The sequence below is a fragment of the Poecilia mexicana genome, unplaced genomic scaffold, assembly GCF_051168715.1.
Source record: "Poecilia mexicana isolate PSO_F unplaced genomic scaffold, ASM5116871v1 scaffold_6, whole genome shotgun sequence".
Taxonomy (NCBI): domain Eukaryota; kingdom Metazoa; phylum Chordata; class Actinopteri; order Cyprinodontiformes; family Poeciliidae; genus Poecilia; species Poecilia mexicana.
In genome coordinates, this window is record NW_028263375.1 from 2,081,749 (window position 1) to 2,107,626 (window position 25,878).

The 25,878-nt window shown below is 39.7% G+C and overlaps 1 protein-coding gene across 4 annotated transcripts in view; it reads right to left on the bottom strand.

Annotated features, from left to right (window-relative positions):
- Positions 1-25,878, bottom strand: part of cep192 (centrosomal protein 192) — a 39,546-nt gene that overhangs the window by 6,585 nt on the left and 7,083 nt on the right. For 2 of the 4 annotated variants that reach the window (XM_015002163.2, XM_015002164.2), the window contains exons 12-48: positions 25,414-25,518; positions 24,339-24,473; positions 23,314-23,575; positions 22,031-22,180; positions 21,884-21,948; positions 21,519-21,767; positions 21,250-21,391; positions 20,981-21,063; positions 20,631-20,897; positions 18,382-18,973; positions 17,674-17,794; positions 17,414-17,570; positions 15,840-16,503; positions 15,166-15,309; positions 14,863-15,011; positions 13,430-13,660; positions 13,195-13,320; positions 12,665-12,805; positions 12,444-12,507; positions 12,194-12,333; positions 11,631-11,723; positions 11,347-11,465; positions 10,256-10,453; positions 9,755-9,845; positions 8,421-8,600; positions 7,314-7,574; positions 7,057-7,178; positions 6,696-6,805; positions 5,968-6,130; positions 5,612-5,702; positions 5,049-5,127; positions 4,837-4,960; positions 3,996-4,101; positions 2,473-2,683; positions 2,168-2,244; positions 877-972; positions 461-580 (exon numbers count right to left, since the gene is read on the bottom strand). In XM_015002163.2, the coding sequence (XP_014857649.2) occupies positions 461-580; positions 877-972; positions 2,168-2,244; positions 2,473-2,683; positions 3,996-4,101; positions 4,837-4,960; positions 5,049-5,127; positions 5,612-5,702; positions 5,968-6,130; positions 6,696-6,805; positions 7,057-7,178; positions 7,314-7,574; positions 8,421-8,600; positions 9,755-9,845; positions 10,256-10,453; positions 11,347-11,465; positions 11,631-11,723; positions 12,194-12,333; positions 12,444-12,507; positions 12,665-12,805; positions 13,195-13,320; positions 13,430-13,660; positions 14,863-15,011; positions 15,166-15,309; positions 15,840-16,503; positions 17,414-17,570; positions 17,674-17,794; positions 18,382-18,973; positions 20,631-20,897; positions 20,981-21,063; positions 21,250-21,391; positions 21,519-21,767; positions 21,884-21,948; positions 22,031-22,180; positions 23,314-23,575; positions 24,339-24,473; positions 25,414-25,518 (6,228 nt within the window). The remainder of the gene's footprint in view (positions 1-460; positions 581-876; positions 973-2,167; positions 2,245-2,472; positions 2,684-3,995; positions 4,102-4,836; positions 4,961-5,048; positions 5,128-5,611; positions 5,703-5,967; positions 6,131-6,695; positions 6,806-7,056; positions 7,179-7,313; positions 7,575-8,420; positions 8,601-9,754; positions 9,846-10,255; positions 10,454-11,346; positions 11,466-11,630; positions 11,724-12,193; positions 12,334-12,443; positions 12,508-12,664; positions 12,806-13,194; positions 13,321-13,429; positions 13,661-14,862; positions 15,012-15,165; positions 15,310-15,839; positions 16,504-17,413; positions 17,571-17,673; positions 17,795-18,381; positions 18,974-20,630; positions 20,898-20,980; positions 21,064-21,249; positions 21,392-21,518; positions 21,768-21,883; positions 21,949-22,030; positions 22,181-23,313; positions 23,576-24,338; positions 24,474-25,413; positions 25,519-25,878) is intronic. The other 2 variants (XM_015002165.2, XM_088006047.1) reach the window with 2 other exon arrangements.

Genomic DNA, 25,878 nt, shown 5'->3' on the forward strand with positions numbered 1-25,878 from the left:
TTTTAGTCTGTATGCTCCAGTTAATTACACAAGTTAATTTAATCGATTTCAATTATCAATTCCTCACAATATTTCAACCCTGATTACTACACTACTTTTCAGATCGTTTTTAAAGGATTTAAAAGGTAAAACTGATGACATTATAAATAAACCTAATTTGGGTAACAATACTGATTTAAAAACCATCTTCAGCTCATCATTTGACGTTTGACTGCTCCGCCCTTCACGTGTGCTTCTGGTCATTCAGGCTAGTTTCAGCTCAATTCCAGACAGAACAGTTCCTCAACATAAAGCAAAACAATGAAGAAAAAAAATTTAAAAAAAAGCTGGAAGCAACACCAACTACTTATGGTGTGACTGAAGGATTGATCAGATAAGAGTGCGAGGCAAAACAAATGCCAGTAATCAAGTGTTATTGCATTTATTCTGGTTGCAGCCAAAACAAAAAATTCGTCCTCACAGTGCCAGAGAGCTGAAAGCGGATTCTGGATTTCTGCTGGGGCTCAGACACGGGGTGGCACTCCATGTCCCAGAACTGGACATAAGTCCCTCTGTCTCTTGGGAGGAAGGTAACAGGCACCTGGAAGCAGAAAAACATTGGAGGAATCTGTGACATCAGCCACATAAAGGAACTCAAAACTGAAAGACTTGCATTTTCTTGTAAAAGGAGAGATCTAAAAGACTCACAATCTAACTGTTTTCTAGGTGTTAGGATTGACCATCTGATATTTATTGATTTGATATGCTACTTGGTGCAGAATTCTAGTTTTCCATCTGTGCTCTTCATTAACTGCAAGAATTGCTAGACATTTTTTTTAGTAAACCCATTAAACTGAAATGACCTTCTGAAAATGGAACAGTGTGGCGAGTGTCTACCTGCATCTTCTCATGAGCCCCCAGGGTTCCTGAGACCCTGGAACATCTGAAGGCGGTGTATGTGGCCCGGTAAACATCTTCACTGTCATCAACTCCCTTCAGAGCAAATGGAAAGAAAAGTATTTCCAATTAATATGAACTATAACGGAACAAAACAGGTCAAATATAACTTACAATGCACCAATTAGAGCACGTATGACAAGGACAAAGTTTATTTTACGTTTTCAATGAGGCCTGTCATTTTATTTTACTGGATGCAAGAGTTATCGCAAGAAGTTATTGCAATAATGAAAATTGTCTCAAAACAATAATAAAGTGATATAATGATAACGGCATAATGCAAGTTCGCTTTTCAGAGATCAAACATTAATTTTGTAAAGACGACTTGACAGTGGAACTGGAAGATACTTTAAATATACAAGAAAAAATAAAGGCAACCAAAAGCAAACAAAACTGAATAAAAACCAAATGCAACTGAATCCAGAAACATAATGGAATAAGACACATCTGCAGACAAAATTGCTGTTCACAAAATATGCAAATTGAAATTGAGCTTTTAATTTATCATGCGATTAATTGATTTATTGCTTATTGTGACAGGCTTAGACCAGATTGCTACTCAGTACCTTCTTTCATATAAAATGCTGGCTCTAGACCTGGGGCAGCTGAAGAGCTCAGGCTTTCACACCCACTACTGTCAGAATGACCTCAACTTTATCTTCTAAATGCAAAAGTAGATTTTAGGTTTTCAAACAGGACAAACATCTGCGTTTCAACAAATCTATAGATATTTACAGCTTCGGAAAAGGTCCGATAGTGGTGGGCATTTATTGTATAATTTATCATTTTTTTTATTATATGAACTCTGGCTCATCATTGCCATGATAAAAATCCAACTAATGGTGTTTAAAAATCCCCAAAATTGTTATTTTTACTATTTTTCCACCGTTTTTGAAAATCAATATTTTCAATAAATTTGAAAATATGATTAAATGCAGTTACTGTGTGCAGTTTAGTGATGATCTTTATGTGACTGATGTGTTTAATAGCAGTATTTGTGTTTGAGGTGCTGTGATTGCTGCCATGCAGTCCCAACCAAACAGTTAAACACAAAGAAATTCTTCTTATTGTCACTTTTATTGTGATAAAAATAATCCACCCCGTCCAGTTCCGTCCCGACCTTAATCATTTTGGGATCAGACTAAATAAAGAAGGCTGGTTGGCCTTTTAGCTGCCATGATAAAGTCATTCAAAAGACAAACACAGCTGGAAGTCAAATTCTGAAGAGTACCTTAACATATGGAGGAGCGAATGAAGACAGGTACCACCTGACTTCCACTTCACCGTTCTGCACCTCCAGCTGGGCCTCTGAAGTACAATAACAAAAACCAAAGCCTTAGTCTCCAGCAGAAACAAACACATATTAAACAGTCTGCATGGTAAGAGTCAAACGTTTGGATTGTTGTAAGATTTTTTTTTTTTTAATTATGCCTTCTGTAATTCCACTGTACTTTATGCAACAAGACTTTCCAGAAAATGGCCAGGTTTTTTTTTTTTTTTAGTTAAACTCCTCAAGTCAAAGTAGTGAGGAATGACCTGAAGTTTCCCCCGACGGTGTGGGAGGGAAGGTGATGGTCTTGTTTTTTATTTCCACCAGGCTGGGAGCTGATGTTGGCGGCTTGTTGCCGAGTCGGGGAAGAGGCAGCACAGGAGTAGCAGCCTGAGCAGGCAGGGCTGACAGAGACGCATCTGCTGGAGCTGCAGACACATCCAGAGCCAGGTCCCTGCGAATCTGGACCTTAATGAACTACAAAACATTCAAAGTGTTAGGGACAAATTGTGCCTGTAAGCTGGAAGTAACCACTTCCAGCTTACAGGAGGTGGTTACTTCCTGTAAGCTGGAAGTAACCAGCTTACAGGAGGTGGTTACTTCCTGTAAGCTGGAAGTAACCAGCTTACAGGAAGTGGTTACTTCCTGTAAGCTGGAAGTAACCAGCTTACAGGAAGTGGTTACTTCCTGTAAGCTGGAAGTAACCAGCTTACAGGAAGTGGTTACTTCCTGTAAGCTGGAAGTAACCAGCTTACAGGAAGTGGTTACTTCCTGTAAGCTGGAAGTAACCAGCTTACAGGAAGTGGTTACTTCCTGTAAGCTGGAAGTAACCAGCTTACAGGAAGTGGTTACTTCCTGTAAGCTGGAAGTAACCAGCTTACAGGAAGTGGTTACTTCCTGTAAGCTGGAAGTAACCAGCTTACAGGAAGTGGTTACTTCCTGTAAGCTGGAAGTAACCAGCTTACAGGAAGTGGTTACTTCCTGTAAGCTGGAAGTAACCAGCTTACAGGAAGTGGTTACTTCCTGTAAGCTGGAAGTAACCAGCTTACAGGAAGTGGTTACTTCCTGTAAGCTGGAAGTAACCAGCTTACAGGAAGTGGTTACTTCCTGTAAGCTGGAAGTAACCAGCTTACAGGAAGTGGTTACTTCCTGTAAGCTGGAAGTAACCAGCTTACAGGAAGTGGTTACTTCCTGTAAGCTGGAAGTAACCAGCTTACAGGAAGTGGTTACTTCCAGTAAGCTTACTTCTATACCATAACAGAACACATTATGTTTCCTTTAAGCTGGAAGTGGTTAGCTGGAAGTAACCACTTCCAGCTTACAGGAAGTGGTTACTTCCTGTAAGCTGGAAGTAACCAGCTTACAGGTTACTTCCAGTAAGCTAGAAGCTTACTGGAAGTAACCACTTCCAGCTTACAGGAAGTGGTTACTTCCAGTAAGCTTACTTCTATACCATAACAGAACACATTATGTTTCCTTTAAGCTGGAAGTGGTTAGCTGGAAGTAACCACTTCCAGCTTAAAGGAAACATAATGTGTTCTGGTATGGTATAGAGTTTGTACACACAGGAGCTTCAACACTAAATTAATATATTAGAAACAGTTGGTGGGTTTTGTTAGCTAATTATTGAGGACCATTTCATCCACTCAGTTTATTACAGTCATGTTCAGTCTGGTCAATACTGCCACCTTCTGACGGTTCTATGACAACCATCAACTCCAAAAACAAAGAGGATCCGTTTGACATTTCTGATATTTGAATGGATTGTTTGATAGCCAGAGTGCCTTACCTTCTGCTGTCCGTCACACTGGACATAAATCTGTCCACTCCATGGCAGCAGGGCAGATTTATTGGCTAGTGAGGGGTTGGGGCTGATCAAAATCTGCAGCTGACTTCTGAGTTTTGGAAAAAAATAAAAAGTGAAACATAAATGGGAAAAGAAAAAAAGAAAAGTGTATATCAAGACACCTCTATACTTTTCCCTTGCTTACAAGAAAAACCAATCTATTCATGGTCTAAAACCCACTTATCCTTGATGTGTTGCAGGGGGCCTGGAGCCTATTCCCACAAAAAAAAAATGCATATACTCAAAGGGCAATTTAGAATAACCAATTAAACTAAAAGTAACGTAGGAGGAAGCTGGAGTACCCAGACAGAACCCACACATGCAAAGAGAGAACATGCTCAGTCCATGCAAGAGGCAATCCCAGAATGGGATTTGAGCCCTGGACCTTCTTGTTGCTAGGCAACAGTGCTACTAACTGTACGACCTTAAACGTGTCAAAATGAAGAGTTCTTATTAGACAACCATTTTAAAGTGGCAGTAGCAATAATTCTTTTACAGCGAAGCATGTCATTTTACATAATTTTAATAGTGGGAATAATGTTTTCCGATTTAGATAAAAGCTAAATCATATGAATTTGGCTATAAAGTTGTAAACAAAATAAGGAAAGTCGTTACATGAGTCCATGTCCAGCCAGATCATGAGTTCACCATGTTTATCTAGTGAAACTTCAATTAAGGTTAGGATAGTGAAAGGCCTTTACCTGACCGGCCTTACAAAATGCATGAGTCAAACATTTAACAGGCATGATAAACCATACACAGGTACCAAGACTCAAAGACTTACTGAGGCTCAATGACTCCGTGCTGTGGGGTGATGGTGAGACAGTGAGCTGGCCACGAAAGGTCAAAGTTCAGCTCTCCAGAAGTGTTGTTCTGGATCTGAACTTGGCTGGTACTAGACGGACCATCTAGAAATATTGTGAATGAGTATTCAACTGTTGCTTCCTCCAACTAAACTCAAAACAAAATGAAGACATCCAGAATTCAGAGACTCACTGATGGTGGGAGCTGTGAGGACGAGCTGCTGTGGGTGGATGATCCATGACTCGGACTGTGTGTGCTGCGAGTCTGGAGCCTGACGAGACAGCAATATGGCAAAAAACAAACAATGATATTTTAATACAGTTAAATCCCAATATTACCATTTCATCCATATAATGTATTTCTATTATAAAAAGAATATTTAAGTCCAAGAACATTTGTTTAAAATTAGTCTATGTACAACTAAAAGCCAAATACATTGAAGTAGATCATGTCTGATAGCTGAGTTTATTTTTGACTATCCTAAAACCCTTTCATAAAATTGTGGTAATGAAACATCTTTTATGGCAGTTTCAATTTAATTCAACAGGTAATTTTACCATGAGAACAATTAAGACTACTCTACATACGTTTAGTTTAGGAAGCTGAGGAAAACGGGACTGATGAGTCTGAGCAACAGCATAGAAAAACTGACAGAATGCTCTTTAGACAACACTGTTTTTTCTTTGGCAAATCAACACATGTAGTTCAAAAGCAAAGAGTTTGTGTTGTTCAGGTGACAGTACAACTTCAGGCACCTTAGAAGAGGATCCTGTGACTGTCAGTGATGGACCCTGAGGACCTTTCACTGGAAGCACATCCAGGGACACACTGCCAAGAGGAAAACCACTGTGAAAAAAAAAGTTTTGTTATGCGTTTTGTTAAAACATTCACATGGTTTGTCACTGCTAGAAATATAGCTGGTTGGGAATGAGATGGAAAATTAGCCTGGCATGTTTACGTGATGCATTTATGTTTTATATGCATTGTTCCCTTTACGAAAAATAGAATAAAAATAAAATTAAAAAGAGAAGAATCACAATTGATAAGATGCAACAGTCTGCTGTGCATCACCAGCAGGTTGCTGATATTGTTATTTCTACTGATACGATACCCGTCTGCCTGGAAGCAGTGGCCGTCAAAGGGCAGCTGAGGTTTGTCGTGTTTGTTTTCCTCACTGTCTGCACTCTTTATTCTCCCCAGTAACGACACCAACACTTTACTCGTGTTGCTGTAGAAGATGTGGGCCTCGTTAGGCCGCAGGGGCAGGTCGTAGGCTGTGAACAAGTCAAAGGATGGGTGAAACATCTCCAGATGAAAAAAAGAAAAGTCCAACTCATCCACATCCTGATCAGAAATAACCAATCAGAGCCAGGAGAAGGGCAGTTATCGATGTCGGGCAACCTCGTTTACATGCTGCTAAATGTGGTAATGGTGGAGAAGCAACTTACAGATTCAGGAAAACCATTTATCCACCACCACTGGTGGCCATGCAAACTAACATTAGCATTCATCGTATGCTCTGTAGTGGTGAATCAGCTGTAGCATAGCAAAAAGCAAGTGGTAGGGTTGAGCACAAGAGTGATCGACAGACCTCATGGCTCCGATTGGTTGTTTCTGACTGAGCAGTGTATTTCTGTAGCAAGCACTGGGAAAAGGCAGATTGTCTTATACGGTTAAGACTTAATTGTAATCTTAAGATTAACAGGTGTTTTGCATAAGTTACATACTTCAGCTGAATGTGGAAATTACAATAAAGTGCCCTCTATTGTTGGATGATTTAAAAAATATACATCATAATGAGGAAATACAGCAAACAGTGGGGTAAAAAATGCTAATTACCTTCGTTAACACCCTCTTCCCCCAGGAACGTTTCAGTGAAGTCTATGTTCTTGAGCAGACTGTTCTCAGACAGAGCTTTCCTCCCAGCCTCTGGTTTGCACTCCAGCAACCTGTCTCACAACACACCAGGAGTTTGGTTCAGGTATGAAGTTCATTTATCAGATCACACTCCAATTAAAACCAACAAGGAAAGCTTGTCATCAGCCTCACCGCATTATTGTTCTCAGGGGACAATTTAGATTTAATCAGTGCCTTGCAACTAATTCACAGATGTGGTAGCATTTACAGATGAAACATTTCATTAGGAGTTCTACACAGTTCCATTAAGCAGCAGCCTAGGCTAAATGCTGCAGCGTCTCACCTCCTGTACTGCTGCCTGGAGACCTCATCTCCACAAAAGAGGCAGACTGTGGCCAAGGGGCTACTGGCTGACTCACACAGTCCCGTTTCTCTGTGGCTGGACTTCATTAGAACAGTGATCACCTGGACACACAGACAAGTGACAAGGTCAAGAGAAGATGCTGTTATAATTAGCAGTATTGTCTTTGTCTGCTGCTGATGTTACCATCTCCAGGTTAAAAAACTTTTTTTTTTAAAGTTGAAAGAGCAGTCCATCACCTCTTGCGTCCGTTCCTTCAGGACGAACTGTGACGGGGCCAGGCTCATGGCAGAGGAATGCATAAGCGACCGGCTCTGGATGTTAGAGAAGGCCACGGCTTTAACAAAGGCAGCTCTGGAGCCCGTGTTCCTCACGCACAGACACACTTTGCTGACGCAGCCGACAGCGACGTCGGGCAGCGTCGCCACGTAGCCATCACCGTGCTTCCTCTGGTCCTCCAGGACGATATTGCTGGTCCCGCCATAGCCCGACAGCGGAATCTAAGAATGGGACAACAAAGCAAGGTGGTTCTGTTCAAATGAGCAAAGATGCATTTGCAAGCAGGCGCCTGTGAGCAGAGCTTTAAAACACCCCACCAATCCGGAGAGTTATCCTTTCACGTTTCTTTTAAACATGTGAAGCAAAGTCACGCGTCTGATTCTCGTTACTCAAGAACTCAGGAAAAACGATGTCGACTTGACCAACATTGTAATGAAGTTAGTGAGATTAAACAGGCAAATTACCTCGCAAGAGAACCGCATTAAGAGCCCTTCATTAATATGAAATATAAAAAGATGATACAGAAGAGAAGTGCAAGATGATTCACACCAATTCAAATGGCATCTTTAAATAGCCAAGAAAGTTGACCGAGGTTGGACAGAGAAATTGAGTGACTTATTCTTTTACCAATCTGGCTTGGATCCTTGACATGCGTTTCCACGTATGGATGACCCTGGGTTAAATCTTTAGTACAGATAGATTAAAGACTTCATTACATCTCATTTTGCTAATGTAGCTAAGCTTACTGCAAAAAAAAAAAAAAAAAAGGAAATATGAAATGAAGTTCAAAACTATGAGAATGAAGTGATATCCTGTTTGGTGACCTAACATTCTGTATTTACATACAGTGGAGTTCAGGTAGAACAGATCTCATAACAAGGGATGACTGAAGATGTACAGTACATGAATACATTTACTGTCCTGTGTGAACAGATTACCCAGAATGCAAAACATTCTGGGTAATCTGCAGAGAAAATACATTATAGGGAAAAAAAGAAAACATGTAAAAGTAACTTCTGAAACAGAAGGTAGAGAGCATGGCAAAGCGATAAAGGTTGCATTCTTACAATGAATTTAACTCCTGGTTGTGATGAGCGGACTCCAGACTGTTTAATTTCCAGCTTGGCCAACATGCAGGCCACCCTGGTAGGAGCAAAGAGAAGGTGGACGGATACATCTTCCCTGGGCCGAATGGACAGCTCTCCATGGTGGGTCAGACATTCCTCAGGGCTGAACAAACTCTGGAGCTGGAAACAAAGAAGTCACTGTTAATTTAAACTTTTAGCACATATATTTTTGTTCACCATTATTATTAAAGTGCAATATACTTACTTTCAAATACTCAATTTTGGGCTTTCATTTGTTGGAAGCCAGGATCTTTAACTTCTTCTGGACTGGTGAAGCTAATTAGCTTCAGATCACGTTTTGCTGAGAATATAGCTATGCGAATGTATGAATGCTACAAATGTTGATGGTGCTTTGATGGCCAACTAGTGGTCAAAGTGCACACTAAATACGGTTCATGGAAGAGGAAGTATGCAATGGGCAGACCACATCAAATTTTGCTGATAAACTCTGTAAATAATCTTAACCCTGAGGTAGGTTGTGTAACAAAACATGTTTAGGCTACAACTGATCAGAATTGACAAAACGAAACTGAAGTTATTTCTAATTTTTGGAAGAAACTCCAGGCGACTATGGAAAGCTAATGAGTAATGCTAGCATTAAGAAGCAATATATGAAATTCACAATTGTGGAAGTACATTTTGTGCAAGTATTTTGAACATGAAACTTTGAATTAAAAGCTTACTTTAAGCTTTTTGTTTTCATAAGTACATACAATACTTCATCATGAAACGGGATTAAAGCTTATAGGACAGTACAGTAAATAGATTTTTTTTATATTTAGCTGTATTGGAACACCAATGAAAGATGTAGGATGAACACCAATGTTTACTGAAAAACATATGTTGAAATTGAATTTTTGACACTGGTTTCATATGGCAAAAAAGTAGCTAGGAGCTAATGTTTAGCTACATTTGAAACACTAATGATAAAGCCATGGCTGTTCAAATATATGTTGACTCAATTTCAAAGATTTGTTTGAGCAACATACAGTCTGTTTTATTCCTTAAGTGCTTGGTGGATCTAATTGGCATATCTAAATTTACATAAATGCTCAAACGTCTGACAGTAAAAACACAATACATTATATACAATTGGTATTCATTTCAGCAGTAAGGGATTAAATCACTGAACTAAACTACATTTATTAACAGACAACTGTGAAGGCTAAAACTGACAATGTTAAGTCTCAGTTTACAGCCTGCACATAGTCCTGGAAAGCTCAATCAACAGAAACAATGGAGAAACGTCTTCATCACCATTTAAAATGCTGTACCTGAAAACAGTCTTGGTCCTGACCACGGATGAGCAAACGCAGCTGCTGTGTGGTGCTGGTGGAGTTGTTTCTTAGAACCAGCTTCTGTTGGCTAAAAAGAATAACTATTATAAAGAGTTTAAACATTTCAGGTCAAACCTCTGCTTTGTTTTATCCCAATTATTATTGATATGCAATAGTTCAAATGCAGTCAAATCTGATTGATTTTAATATAGATTTCTCGTTTCCATTCTGTTGTGCTGCCGTTTATCTCTTCACAGCACAAAAATAACTGTGCATCATGTTGAAATAGCTTCTGAGGAACAGCGCTCCCTGTAGACCCCCAGTGTCCCCTCTCATGAATAACATTACACAAGCCTTAAAAGAATAAGATGGAACACTGAGCTTTAAGATTTTATTTTTTAAATGGAGTCTTTTCCAATGAATAACTGATACCTAAGAAAGTGATGGGTCTGTAATCAAGCGGTACTCAAACTAATGAAAAACTCAAAAATAGCCTACACAGCTCGTCCCAGGGTGACCCCTCCCCAGGCCACAAACTGCTTATTGGAGAGGATTGGTGGGATGTCGCTGGTCAGCGAGGGCCCACAGACAGGAGCAGAGGGAGCCGCTGGGTTCCTGGAGTCAGAAGGGAGTACTTCTCCTTTCAGCGTCACCTCGTACTGAGGGCCCGATGGCAGCACCAACACCGTGAGAAGGCTGTGGAACATGAACTCAAGTGAGTAGGTTCAGTATTGATAGCATGCTGCATGGGTGACAAGTTCACAATGCACAGTAATTAATGATCAAAGCTCCAGAAAATACATCTTTAGCAGATGTTTTCATTGTTAATATTCAATCTTTAAAGTAATAAAGATACAAAGATTTAAGTTCTTGAATTTCCTCACTAGACTTTTCAGTTTCCCATTAAAATTTAAGACGTACAAATTGAGATTTTTTTTTTAAGGATGCATTCTATGGAGAGTGAAAAGTGCCAAATTGCAATAATTAGCTTATAAAATATGTGAATGCGTCAATATTTTAAAACTGGAAATAGACATAATTAAATACATAAGTTTATGTGCTGCAATTAAATGTATTGATTTCATTTTAAAAACTTGATATGCCTATTTAATGCTTAAATTACTTTGAATGAATCAACTTTATCCATCACACTCAGTGGACGGGATTAGGGAAGCTTCTGTAGAGTCCCTGACGTCTAATTGGCTGCTTCAACAGGAAGTCAAAAGAACTTCTTCCAAGTTTGCTACGACTCGGGTCAAAATGTGGTCTTACCTACAGGAAGCTGCTACAGATTTCAGACAGGCAGACCCCGCCCACTAGCTAACACTAGCTCACATTCCCTCTTGAACCATTTCACACCAAAATAGAGGCTGAAGCCGTTTGCCCAGAGGTTGCATTAATAAATTACAACTTATTGAAGTCATCTCAACACTTTCCAGTGAAAATTTGGACCTCAATCATAGCAAATGTGGAAGAAGTTCTCTTGCCTTGCTGTTGAAGCAACCAATCAGGCATCGGGATCGCTTTTAACCAAAAAGGACCAAAGATCTCTTTTAATGTCTGAGTGAAATAAGAAATCTCATGTATACCTTTCTTTACACTTCCTGCCGTTTTGTGCTTTAAATGATAAAACGACACCTTGTTCTTCTGCCACTCTCAGGCACAGTTCATCGGGCGTCACCGAAAAGCTATCACTGTTGTCACTGATCTAGAGAGAAAAACAAATGAAAGTCAACTGTAAATAAATAGAGTGCAAGAACAAATGAACATTTCAAAACATGTTTCTCCACTGCTAAAGCAGAGTTCTGAGGCCCAAATGTCAGCGGCTACCATAAACCCTGAATCTAATCATAAAAGCAAAGGACAGAATTACCTTCAGTTTCAGCCGAACATCGATGTTTCCTGCATTCTTTAATGGCAGAGTCTGTTCACTACATTTACCCACAGGCGCAAAAAGGCTCACCGTCTAAGAAAAAACAAAGATATGTTGCCATTAAATTCACATTTTTAAAGAAATGTTGAATCTACAACAAAGCCTGTATTATCTATAACTGCAAGTCAAATAAATTAAAATGAAAAAAAAAAAACTAAGTCTGGACACATTCTTCTAAATGAGTTTTCTAAAGACACTTAAAGAAAAAGGTTGGATATCTACCCTTTATATTTGAAAGAAAAGGGTAGCTATAAGACAGGGGTGTCCAAAGTCGGTCCTCGAGGCCCGGCATCCTGCACGTTTTAGTTCTCTCCTGGTGGTACTAACAACCTTTCAGCTCGTCAATGTTCCTCTTAGGCCTTCTAACGAGCCATCATTTGATCCAGGTGCGTTAAACCAGAGAGAGAACTAAAACATGCAGGATGTCAGCCCTCAAGGACCCACTTTGGGCACCACTGCTATAAGAGAATGACAAAAGAACAACCACATGACAGCTGTGCTACCTGCAGATCTTTAGGAGCATGGACTCTTGCAGTTCCAGACTTGGCTTTCAGAGGGATACTCCTAATGATGTGACTGGGACCTGGAGAGTCCATTTCAATGTCCACACGAGCGCTGTACTCATCAGCTGGACCCAGGGCTTCTTAAAAATCAAACAGTAGAGTCTAGTGATTTAGCAGTACAGATGTAGAACCAGACTTTTTAAAAATAATATGCTGGATAACTTCACAAGTTAAAAGTACATTTCAGTACCTGAAGAAGTTCTGAACTTCTGAGGAGCCTTGAAAAGGACCCAGACCATAAAGCTTTCTGGATTCTGGGAGAAATGCGTCGTGTTAAGGTGCTTTGTAAATGTATGGTTAAAAAAAAAACATTTACTAATGAATCCCATACGACTACACCTCCTAGATGGAATTATAAACAAAACAATTCAGACTGACATTTTATTAACAGAAGATTTAGGTAGAACTAACCTCTCCGTAGCTGGCGTGCATCACATGATTCATGACCGAGGGAGAGGCCAATGGGACCATGTGTGCAGCCTGCTGTGCCGCCTCGGGCGTCATGCCAACGGGGTCTTTGGAAAGGGTGAAGCATCGCCATGCTGTGGCATTCTGAAAAGAAAAGTATGCAAAAGATAAGGATATCAAGTAGTGTTCAGGCCTTTGGGAATGAATAGACATATTACACAAATTAGAAAAAAAAATGTGAATATGGGGGCAAAAACAGAAAAATTCAAATCCTGAACCACCTTACATTAATGTTGTACATTAGTGTTCATGAGCTTGAACAAAAAAACCTACAAAACGTTTTATTTCCTTTTTCCTCTTGACAGTTTTCAACTGTTTGGTTTGTTTGTGTTGATATTTTGGGTTTTTTGCTTTTTTTTCTACAAAAGGAAAGTGGTCAAGAACAGCTATGAAAAACAAAAGAAAGTGTAACCCTTTGTTTGCAACTAGAGATGACTGGGCTAATGGATCAGTACGGGTTTATCAGAACTCACAGCGCTGATCACCAGGCGGATGGGTACAGTAGCGTGGGTTCTGTTCAGCAGTCTGAGAGGTAGAGATTTAGCGCTCCCTTCTGGCAAGTCTCCAAAATCCAAAAAGCCAGATTCACCAATTTCAATCTATTAACCCACAAAGGAATATTTCATGAAAACAACAATCACACATTACCTGCATGTCTCCAGGTCTGTTCCATGACTTCATGTTTGGTTCCACGTTAGAGTCACTCACCGCTAAAGCTGGGTTTTCTGCCACTGCGATAAGCACCACCCGTTTGGCAAAGATGTTGGCTCTGGTAGCCAGCTCCATCTCAGCCGAGGCAGGCCAGGAGCAAACACTGAGGATGCACTGGTAAACTCCAGGCTGTGGAGGGACGAGCAACACTTTCTGCTCCTCTGTACTCTTGGGACCGATGATAGTCTTGTTTTTCACCATCAGCCACTGGTAAGGCAAGCCGTCCACCTGCAGTTATGAAAATGGGGGTGGGAGGAACTTAAAAAAATAAAATGTACAATCCCTACACCAAACTCTGGCTATGTGTTGCTACATAAATCAAATGGATAAAACCAGAGGTTGACAAAAAAAATATATATATTTTTAATCACTTTAAAATGAAATCAAACTCAACTTCAACAGCTTCTTTGCCGTCCCTGTTTTAGGGCAGCAAGGATGCAAAATGTGCTAAATGAGCAAGAATTTCAGATGTTTTTATGAACCAATATCAGTTTACCTTTGAAGAGTGAGGGGGATGCTTAAGTGACGAGGTCACTTAAGAACTCCAGTAACTCCAATATTGGAGTTAATTCAAGTAGGGGTGGTCATGTCAAAAATGAAAAGAAAGGCCACTCAGCAAAGAGGAAGTCGTTACTCCCCCCAAAAAAAAATGTAAATAAATAGTTTCATAACAGTTTCTAAAGGCACACAGCAATACAAATAATCTTGGGAGATTTCTCTTGTGGTTGAATGAAGCCATAAAATGACCATTGATCCATTTGGGGAGAAAAAAGAAAAAGAGGTGATCTGCTAACCTTAGAAAAACACCAGTTAGAAGTACAAGAGTGGCAGCATCATGCTGCAGGGACACAAGAGGTGCACTTCACAAAATAGACTTCATAAGGAAAAAATGTGAAAATATTGAAACACCAAAACTACAGCAAGGAAGTTTAATTGGACAAGGAGAAATGGTCTAAAATACCTGCAAACTGTTATGTTAAAGGACATCTGACCCAAGTCGTGCAGCTTAAATGCAATTCTGACAAGTAAATGTATGTAAACAAATAAAAAAAATGCAATGTTTCCAATATGTAAATAAAAATAGCTTGGGTGATCTCAAAAGACCCAAGTCAATCGGCTGTAGTCTCATTCATAAAAAAAAAAAAAAAAAAGTATATATATATGGGGGTACTGTATTTAAGATGGTATGTTTTTCTTTTATTCATTTTATGGATTTTCATATTTTAAAGTTTGAGAACCTTGTCACTTTTAATCACATTATATTTATTGTGCATTATGTAAAATTCCCTGTTCTAAAAGAAAGCCAACTCACCTCACTGTAACTAAATTGGCATAAAAGTTGAATAATCTTTTATATACATTTTTTTTTTTTTTAAACAGTGCATGTGACCCTCTGGCTTTACCTGGATGTTCTTGAACAATAAACAAACCTTCTCTCCATCGATGGCCAGGCTGGTGACTGTGATGGAGACCTGCTGCCACCTGTCAGATGGGTTGAAGAGGCTGAGAGAGGTTTGTGAGGCGATACCAACACAGCAGGCGTGAGGGAAGCAAAGCTCCTCTGGTACCACAACTTGGCCTGAGGATGACAGTGAGAGCATAAACTGATGCTGGCAGCTTTCTGCAATGTCTAAAAGGTTTAGATGTCATTAAGTTTTGTAACATCTCCCTCATCTTAACAGCAGATTTCAAAAGACTAATGTAGAAAACTCCGCTATGCCTACTACTGGTACCTCTCAGTTCTTCAAGACCGCCAGTCACCATAGGCTCTCCACCATAATGGCTGTAGGGTTTCCCCATTATTCCCATGTCATGCCGACTCTGATGGGGTAAAGTGAGGGAATGAGGTCCAGCAGGTCCTGGAATCACCAGAGAACCTGAAGTGGGAAGAATGGCTCAGTTAGGTCACTGAGAAACATCTAAACACAAAGTAGTTGGTATATTTGAAAATTGCAGTCCAACATGACTTCAAACACAGGTTATGTTTTCAAATCGGTGATAAAAGCAAAAATAAAATCTAGATTCTATTGCAGTCTATTTACAAGTTATTGTAGATCTACAATATTTTTGATTTTTGTTGGCTAAACTGTACATGATATATTAGGGAAATGTACAAGTCAATTAATCGCATGATAAATTAAATGAATTAAAATTTGTAGATAAAATTTGTAGTTTCAGCTTTATTTATTTTAGACATTTAAAATGTCTACCAGTTCCAATGTTAATTTAAATTACATTAATTTTTAAAAATATGTTCTTGCATCATTATGCCATTACTATTATAATACTTCAAATGGTGTCAAAGCAACAATGTTGTCGATCACCACAATAACTTCTGGAATGATTTATCGTCCAGCAAAATTTGTAATTGTGACAAACTCTAGGCAGTAAAAACCAGAAGACGTGCCTGTAGAGGACATGTTGTAAAGACCGTTTCCTGGCGGTCCCATATGAAAAGCCCCAGAATGCAGCTGGGCATCAGCTCCCAGGAACTGCAGAGGTAGTGGCGAGCTGACGAGGGAGCGTCTGGTGAGGATGGACTGGACATCTCCTTTGTGGGAAAGATCCACCATGCTTGGACACTGAGGCTTAAAACCTGGGATGTGGACATAATGAAGGGCCTCTGCTGTGTAAGGAGGGGGCAGCATGCCAAGCCCCCTTGAGTACAGCGATGACAATGCAGAGGGGGCGGCTCCCCACTGCTGGGGTCCTGGAGGAGCTGCAGAGCTGATGGTATGCTGGATGTTTAGGTTGCTGCTGTATCCTGAGTCCACTTTAGTCAACTTCCTATTGCTGGAGTCTGGCAGGTTCCTGTGGCCTGTGAATCCAGGTATGACGTCCCCAGGAGCAGGAGGGTAGCTACATTCACTCTGGCTGCGGGTGCAGCTCAGAGGGGCGCCGCTGTGTTGGACCTCAGGGCTTTTGCCCTGCAGTGGCGGTAGGGGGTCCAGGCTTTTAGACTGCTGCATGTTATCAAGACTTCTTGCTGGGTTAGGTTGTAGATCTGGTTCCACAGGTGGGGTAGGACTGAACCTAATGATGGTGGTGCTCAGTCCCATGGTGGATTCTCTCTGCAATGAAATAAGTTTCACTAGGAAACCACTCAAGAACAAAAATACCAATTAGGGCTGAAACAATTGAGATAAATTACATAAGTTGATCATTGCAATAATCATTAATGAAGTATATGGACTCAGAAAAAGGTCATTTGTTGAAAGCCTAACAGAGCCAAAAATATACAAAACATACATTTTGCATTTCAGATTAAAAGAAAAACAAAACCCGTGTGAATATTCTACCAAGAATAAAGTGAATTAGTTTTAGCTTCATCTGATTTAAATTTTGTAAAGAAATAAAAACTCAAGCAGCTTTTGCTCTTAAATTATTAACTGGTTAAATGAAGAAAAACAGACTAGCAATAAGCTGTATAAAAAAAAAAAAAATTATATATATATATATATATATCACTATATTAAGCACCTGCTATTTAATTTGTTAGTGCAAAAGTAACAGTTCAGCACCACATTGTACTGATATGTCCAGCAGAAAGGCCTGAGCTTTTCACATGTTTAAGTATTGTTTTAGCTGCAGGTTCATCCTTTAATCAAACATTAAAAATAAGCTGCATTATTGCATTTTAGATGTTTTTCTTCAAAACAAATTGAATGATTTCTTTTGCATCTTTAAATGCATTTCTAATATTGAATAGAAAAGGCTCAAGTGGTTCAATTAAAAATCTACAGAATGTGTAATTTTTTTGTGCAATTAGTTAAAATAATTAGTTGTAGACATAATACCAATTAACCATTTGAGGCAATAAAGGCAGTTTCTTCAAAATATTTACATTTTAAATGCATACGTGCAGCCCTAAAAAAGTAACATTTTGACAAGAGCTTAACAGTACATTTAAAAAAAAAAAAAAAAAATCTGTAGAAAACTTCCCAAAGCTTCAGTATAAACATCTCAGCAGTCCAGCTGTACCTTTTGCCGCTCAGGTGTGGGCAGAGCAGTTCTGTCGTTTACCGAGATGTATGTGAGCCTGCTGAGACTGGGGCTGGAACAGACCGACTCAGGTGAGAGGTCAGGACCTGGACGTCTGTCTGCCAGCCTGCCGTTGGATGAGGAGGGAGAATGCAAACTGGGAAGACGGACAATATTTTTCATTTGCAAATTTGGACCAGTGAAAAAGCAAAGAAAAGCAATATTTAATCCTTCTGATTGATGGATGTTGGATACAATACCTGGTATCAGCAGTGGGAATGAAGGTCTGACTGGGAGAGGAGTGGGTCAGAGGGGAAGTGGAAGGCCTGAAGTTGCTCTGAGTCTCCTCCACACTTGGCTCAGGGAAATGTCCCTGCATGCCTTTGAACCAAAGATTGAATCTCAGAATAAACAATCATGACATCACATCTAGAGATGCAGCAGTCCGATATTAATATCTGTATTGTACAAACACTGGAAAAAAAAAATTCTAGATCGGCATCTGCATCGATGCGTCTGATCCATAAGGGCAGATCTATTCAATCTAATTCTGTGTTTTGTGCTCTGAGCAACATACTTTATAGTCAGAATTCATAATTACACTTTTTAAAAAGGTTTGTTCCAGTTTATTTTTACATGTTTGACTAATATAGTCAACCTATTGTTTGTCAGTTTCTTTACATTTTATTTTATATTGGTTGTTTTACTCTTAACTGCAGTGACTGAACAAATTAAAGTTGTTTTGACATGTTTGACCAAGCTAGTGAAGCGACCGGTGTATTTAGGTGTGCTGTACTGGTGAAAAGTAGCAAATGTGTAATTCAGTATATGTATATCTGTGTTTAAATGTTTTAAGTCAATTCAGCATAGTTTTTTTTACTAATCCTCAGATATCTGTATCAAAAGTGGAAGTGGAGCGGTGCCTCCCTAACTGCATCAGTGAAGGTGAACCTCTGGGTATTACTCACCAGGTAGAGGACCTTGTGCAGGTTGAGCTCTCTCTCCTGAGACCTCTGCCTGCTTCTCTGAGCTTTGAGGTAGAGTTGTGGTTAAATTCCCTGGTGTGATCTCTGCAGAACCTCTGGGCCCGTCCTGCGGGTCCTGACCTACACTTCTCAAGCTCTGGGTCAGGGGGGACGGAGCTTTGAGAGGCAAGCCTGACTGGGACTTCCTCCAGCTTTGGGAGGCTCTGGGTAAGCTTTTGTCATTCTTACAAAACGGTTCTGCATTCTGTCCCGACTCCACTGTCTGTCTGGCAGAACTGAGAGACAAATGAGGCCTGGAACTCCTGTCAGGTCCGCCGCAGTTTGTTGCTGCGCTACACTCCAGAGTCGCTCCATCCCGTCTGCTGGAACACCCTGACATGGGGTTCTTCTGACAGCTGCTGTGACCGTCGGCCCAGCTGCTCAGGTTAAAGGTTGTGTGTGCGTCAGATGAGTCGCTGCTGCCAGACACGTTGGTCTTCAAGTATTTCTCCATGTCAAAGGCGCTCGTCTCTCCAACACAGATGCTCCTCTGCAGAACCTCTGTGACTGTGCTCTGATCTGGCTGAGGGGGGGTCTATGGAGGACAAACAAAGGAGTTCATCTAATTTTCAACAAACACTTGAAACAAATACAAAATATCAAAATGGAGCTGAAACAACTAATCAGGTCAATCGTGATTAGTGGTCTATTGACACGCGTTAACTCAATAATACTGTATATTTGTTGGCTCTTTAGCACAGTATATTGAACACACACATGAATATAACATTGTTTTAACTACAAATTTTTAATTATTGAGTCGATAATACTAGAGGTGTGCCGATCGATCGGTCACCGATCATAATCGGGCCGATTTTCGTGAAAAAGTGCATGATCGGTGATCGGCGATCATTGTCTCTTTTACCGATACCGATCACCTCATTTCGCAGCCTGCCTGTGCAGCTGGTCTCCTCTTTCCTTCACTGCGCAAACGCGCAACAACAAATCCTAAGCGATGTGGAACTATAACGCACTGAGTGAATGGGGAAGTTTGCGTGTTGTGGGGAAAATTGAAGCACGTCAAAAATGCATCAACACGACGAATCTAATACGACATAAAAACAATGACATACTTGACGGAGTTTGGCTACATCGAGGCTCACTGCAGTAAAAAAGACATATGGAGGATCAGATAGCACATAAAGCAGCGCACAGCTACAAACACTCACCCAGATTAGCATGACGGTCAGAAAACTAAACAAATAACCCGCAAAATTATTTAAGTCTTCGAGCTGCGATGTCAGACGCTGGTTCTGCTCTCCTGTTGAACCGCTGCTACGCTACAGGTAGTAATATTTGACAGACGGAGCTTCGCTTCTGCTCCACCTGGTAGTGACTCTCACACTGAACCTGCTTAAAGCTGCAGCATCTAACTTAAAAAAAATACATTTTACCTACATATTAAAACTTTCGCTGTCCTAACATGAGACAGATAATCTCTAAAAAAAATAATCGATCTCCTCCCTGATCTGCATAATTACTCCGCTCAGTCAGAAACAGCCAATCAGAACTAGCAGTAACCAGCTAGCCGCCATGCTATCAGGAAGTTTTCATTCAGTAACTCTGGATTGTTTATTGTATGGATCCTGTTTTTGCCTTTGAATGTTAAGTTTTATACTTGAACTTTTTGGCAATGTTGAGAGGTTTTATTTTGGCTCTTTGCGTTATTTAGCCTCTTCAGAGCCTTCATATGTTATCAGTCTGTTAAAGATAGTATTATCAATAGCAGTACAATTTGCACAATGCCTGTTTTGTTTAGTTTTCTTCTTGGAAAAAGTTATTAAAACAAGTTTTTGTCTAAATTAAGGTGAATTCATGGTTCCTTTTTCCACATAATGTAACCGGTAGTGTTTATGATAAAAAATAAATAAATAATAATTATGTGATCGGTATCGGTCCTCATGGGTGATCGGTATCGGCAGGAAAAAACCTGATTGGCACATCCCTAGATAATACATTTCATTAAATTGAGATAAAAGGCAGGATTAAATAAGCGTTCACTTTCTATTTCTTTTCAAACTAGTTTTGTTCTTGTTATGCATGCCCATGTTTTCTCTGTCCTACTGATTGCTTAATTGTTTATAAAAACCTGTTTGAAATGAATAAATCAAAGTCATAATTTATTACGATAAAGTGACTGGTAGAGTTAAAATGTAAGAGGAACAAATAGTGAACAGATAAATTAGTCCTACCTGATTATCCGTGTTGGGCGCCTGTTTGTGGGTGGCGCCGGACTCCGGTCCACTCCTGGCCCTGGATTTCTTGGACAGACCTACGATCAGAGCAGCCAGCTGGGACGGGTCAGTGCTGATGGAAGCGTTGGCGATAGCCGAAGCGATTGTGCTGATGCTGAGCATCAGTGAGCTGCTGTTATCTGGAGACAAAACGCTTTGGTTCACCATGGTCGACTCGGATCCTGAGCCTGGATTGTATTCAGACATGGCAGCTCCAATATGGTCCTGAAACACACAAACCCAGATAGATGAGAACATATTATAGGTTTCTTTTTTCAATTCATTTTTAAACAAGTAGCATTAGGTACCTCGGTTTTACCAGGTTCTGGGTCAGGATCCCCTTTTGGTGACAACCTTTCACCAGCAGCATTCAGAGTTTTATCCAAATCTTCTGCAGAGACATAATGAGCCCAACAACATTTAAGAAATTAACCAAAAGCATTATGAAAAAGTCAAACTGTAACTGAGTGTGGTGTCAGAAGTGCAGGAAAAAAAAGAACAAAAAAAAAACTACCGATTAAAAATCACTATACACTGAAAGATTTGCATGTCTCGTGTCAGATGTTTCCAAACACACCTGTGTTGAGAGTTTTGTCTACTTCACCAAAGTCTACAGTGGCACCGAGATGCAAGTTGTCATTAAATGAGAAGTCAGGTGGTTGGATGAGTGGAAAAGGTTCCCTCTTTTCTGGAGAGGTGATGATGTAACCAAAGGATGGCTGGATGAAGAGAACAATTTCAATGAAAACATTAACAAAACACACAATAAAACCGGAATCCATCTCTGCTTCAAATATACATAGAATCACAATAAATTATTAACCGGGACAGACTGCATCTACTGACCCGTTTGACATCATCTCCATCAGTCCTGCCCAGACAGCCCAGGGCTTCTGAGCGCTGGCTGAAGAATTGTCCTAAAGACAGCCGCAGGTAGCTTTCATCTCCCTGCCTGATCTCCGACGAGACCTGGGAAGCCCTCATCAGAATGTGGCTGCTGGGTGGACTCTTCCAGGAAGAATCACTGCGGAAGGTGCTGTTGCCTCCAGCTGCTGGCTCAATTTGCTCCTCCTGGTGGAGAGAAATACTCAGAAACTGAACAGAGGAGGCACTGTAAGCTAAACCCTGAGCATTCCAGCTTTGTGTGTCATTTGGAACAGTTTTAATACAAGATAGAAATCAGGATCAAATTTGATCCCAAAATGATTTACCTGCATAAACTGGTGCTCTTTCTCAAACTCCTCTTGATCCTTCATCATCTTCTCCATAGCATCACCTGCAAATTAGTAGCAGCAAAATGCATTTAATTACAAATCACTTGCATATTTTTTACAAGAAAGTTGTGATCTTTTACATACTGGTAGATAGAAAGTCCTCATTTTGAAACTGGCTGCTATTATCCAATTTCTTCTCATCAACCTCTTTCTCAAAGTTGGAGTAATAAGCCAGGTCAGTGACCCACTTCCCTTCTTCATTTTGGTAAACGACACTCTGACCGGCGTTGGCTCCTGAAGAAGAAAGCTGCTGTTAATATTTAACAAGAACATTGGTGCGTATGTAGTTACACAATCAGATACTACTACGGGTGCACTGAAATTGGCCCCGATTTCTTTAGCTGCAGGTGACTGGCCGATTTTTGCATGTGAAACCGATCTACTAGGTCTGAAAATGAACCACTGTACCCTTCTGCTCTGCTAGGAGAGAGCTGGGCTCCCACAGCTTAAGTTAAGTAAAAAGTTCAAGACAGACTTAATGCCACTTGATGAAATTTACTTCAGAATAAGCAAAATTAAAAATGATTACCACGGCTGACGATTTCACCCAAATGTTTAACATAAAACTTTTTGGTCCAGTTTAGAAGCTACAAATTTTGGAAAAACTATCCAAAGATTAACATAAACACAAATGGCAGGTTATTTATTTATGAACAAAGAGTACTGGCTTCAACAACGTTGCTCTTATATGGAGACTGCATGATGTTACAGGGAGAAGCATTCGGTAAACTAAGAAAAATAAATGTTTCCAATTATTTTATTATGAGGGGATCTGCAACCATAAAATTCTATTTACATTAAAGTTTACGTTGACGTTTTTAAGACCTCTGAAAGACTGATTTGAGACATTTTTATACCAATCAAGGTATTATTTTTAAGAGATAAATTCAGTGATTCAGATTTTTTTTTAGGAATCTATGGGAACCCACCAGGTCACGTCTCCACATGTGAGGTTAACAACTGTCACCCTAGCAAAATATACACTGCTCAAAAAAATAAAGGGAACACTCAAACATCCTAGATCTGAATGAATGAAATATTCTCATTGAATACTTTGTTCTGTACAAAGTTGAATGTGCTGACAACAAAATCACACAAAAATCATCAATGGAAATCAAATTTATTAACCAATGGAGGCCTGGATTTGGAGCCACACACAAAATTAAAGTGAAATGTTCCCTTTATTTTTTTGAGCAGTATATTTAGTGACTGTTCAGACAACAAAAAAAATAAATTCTGTTTCGGCAGGTTAGGCTTTTTAAAAATTGTTGATCGGCTAGAAAACTGCAATCTGTGCACCACCAGATACTACAAGTAAACTGAAGGATTGAAGTTGATGTCAGTATTTAAGTGAACTCTTAGCCCACCTTGCTGAAACTCCAGCTCCATGTTGTCTGGGCAGTTGGTCCAGCCTTCATCCAACTCCTCCGGGTCCTGCTGGAAGCTCTGGGAGAAATACTTTGCTTCCAGCGAAGTGGACAGAGGATCGTCATCTTCACTTGCACCACCGGAAGCTTCGGAAGCTGCCACATCACCACAGGGGCCTCCTCTGGGGCCCAGCGAGTGCCGGGCCCCATCAGGCTCATCCACTGCCTCATCATCAGTGGCATCCTGGTTGGTGTCCAGCACCTACACAACAGTTAGATGGCAAAACTCAATAAGAATTAAAATTAAAACATGTTGAAGTTTTACTTGTAGGTGTATGTAGCAAGGAACCCATACTGATTGATGCCGATATAAAACAACTTAACAATTACAGTTGTACTTTAATTTAAATAGAGATTCAGTTAGAAATTGATCAGTGAGCAGGATCAGACAATTTAAAGCTCAACAGGTCCTTGAATGAAAAATAGTAGCTTTTTCCATATTAATTGGTTACAGGTTGTGGCAACACTGATCTAGATACTGTAACCGACAGGAGACTCAAAGTTAGCCATTATCAGTACCAGTAAGGTGTTTATGCATGAACTGAAAGGAAGCACAGAAATGTATTGATAGACTGTTTTCATAACACTTTAAAACATCTGATTCACTCAGGCTGTGAATCAGGAAGACTTTAGTAGATAAAAGGAATCCACTGAAATGTTGACAATGCTTTGGAATCTCAGTTCTGGTACGAATCAGGATTCTCCAAAGAACAGAGATGAGCGTTATAAATGCTAAAAGCTATACAAAATGATAAAACCAGTTTAAAATGTCAACCAGATTTTTGTCTGTAAATGAAATGGCATCTATACTATCATATAAACGAACACTCATGGAAGGAAGACCATATAAAGCTAATGTTTTGAAAATTCAGATGAGAATTCAGCTACAACATTCTGATCACTGCATCTGTAGCTACATTGGTCAGAAAACTGATTTAGCTCCCCATCGCTGTAATACACAGAACCTGGGAAAGATGGAAACTGCCGTGTGTGCTTTGAAGAGAAGCGGTGTCGTTAGTCGGATCCTGCGGTCTCTTCAGGTAGACTGAATCCAGGACTCGTTCTGCTGTGGGGCCACAATCTGTGCTCTCCATGGCATCCTGGCATCCAAAACAGAACCAACATGACCATAGGGAAATGTTTGGATTAATGACGCTACATGTCTTGGGCATCCGTTTTTGTAAACTCCATCTCAAAAGTAAACAAATTGGGAATTCCAGCCAATATTTTCAATCTGAAAACGTAAAATTGTAGTAATGCAAGAAAACACCAAGTTTTTTAACAGCAATGGACAACCAGTCTTCAAAAATATTTCTTCCACATGCAGTGAACGTACCTACAGTGTACCTGAAGTGAGCATGTTTCTAAAAATAGCTAGCATGATCAGTGAGCACAACAGATGGAATTCTACCCATTTTTGGACTTTCAGCTTAAATGTCGTTTGTATGGCATTGTACTAGACTGTTAAAAACATTTATTCCAATAATTCAGTGCAAACAGTGAAACTCAGATTTATTCATTCATTATTCTTGGCATGCTTATTTGACCTTCCCAAGTTTTTCAGGGGAAAAAATAAAAACATTTTGGGCTGCTCACAATATCAAACCACAATTGTTATGGCAATATTAATCTGTACAATACCATAAAGCTATGTAAAAATAATATTTAAGAAAAAGGGACAATTATATTGAGATTAATGACCCAAAAGGTTTTCTAAAATTTTTCCTGAGAAACTTAAGAGTTTACATTAAGTCAAAATCAACGTCGATAAAAACACTTCTGTGTATAATTAATGGGTTTGACTGTTTGATATTTTCTGAGATGTTCCCACAAACCAATGTTATAATGCTGCCCCTTGTCCTAATTATCATAACTACACTTTAAACCTAGTCAATGCTTCACTAGAATTTCATTTAGAGAAAGTCCTGATATTGTGGCAATACAATCTGTTAAGTGTTCCATTTTATGCTGCTTTTATAAGTAGTAAAGGAAATTTATCCCCAAAAATAATCAGTAGAGAAGTAGAGCTTGTGTCCTTACCAGGGCCTCCTGTCTGTCCAGCATCCTGCTCCAGTGTGTGTGGGATGCCACTGAGGACGACGAGCTGGCCTCACCGGTTCCTACAGGCCCGACGCGGTCGCCCATCTGCAGGACGCAACACACACAGGAAATACTGAAGAGCATTGATCACCAAAGAAGAGTTAGGAATGGATACACTAATAGCACACATGGTGTTAAATCAAATCTAAGTTTCTGAAATAATTGAACTCCAAAGATGATTAATCTGCCATTACAATTCCATGTTTTCCATTTTTTTTGGATCCAGAATGATGGTAAAAGTTAGTCTCACTGTGAAATATTTTCTTTTTTTAAACCACTGTTTATTCATGTCTACCTAATAAGTTGCATATTAGCCAATTAAGGATTCATTGCTCTTTTAGAAGAGAAAAAAAATACTAAATTCAGTCTCCTTTTGTAACCTTTAGAATTGGAGTAAAATTACCA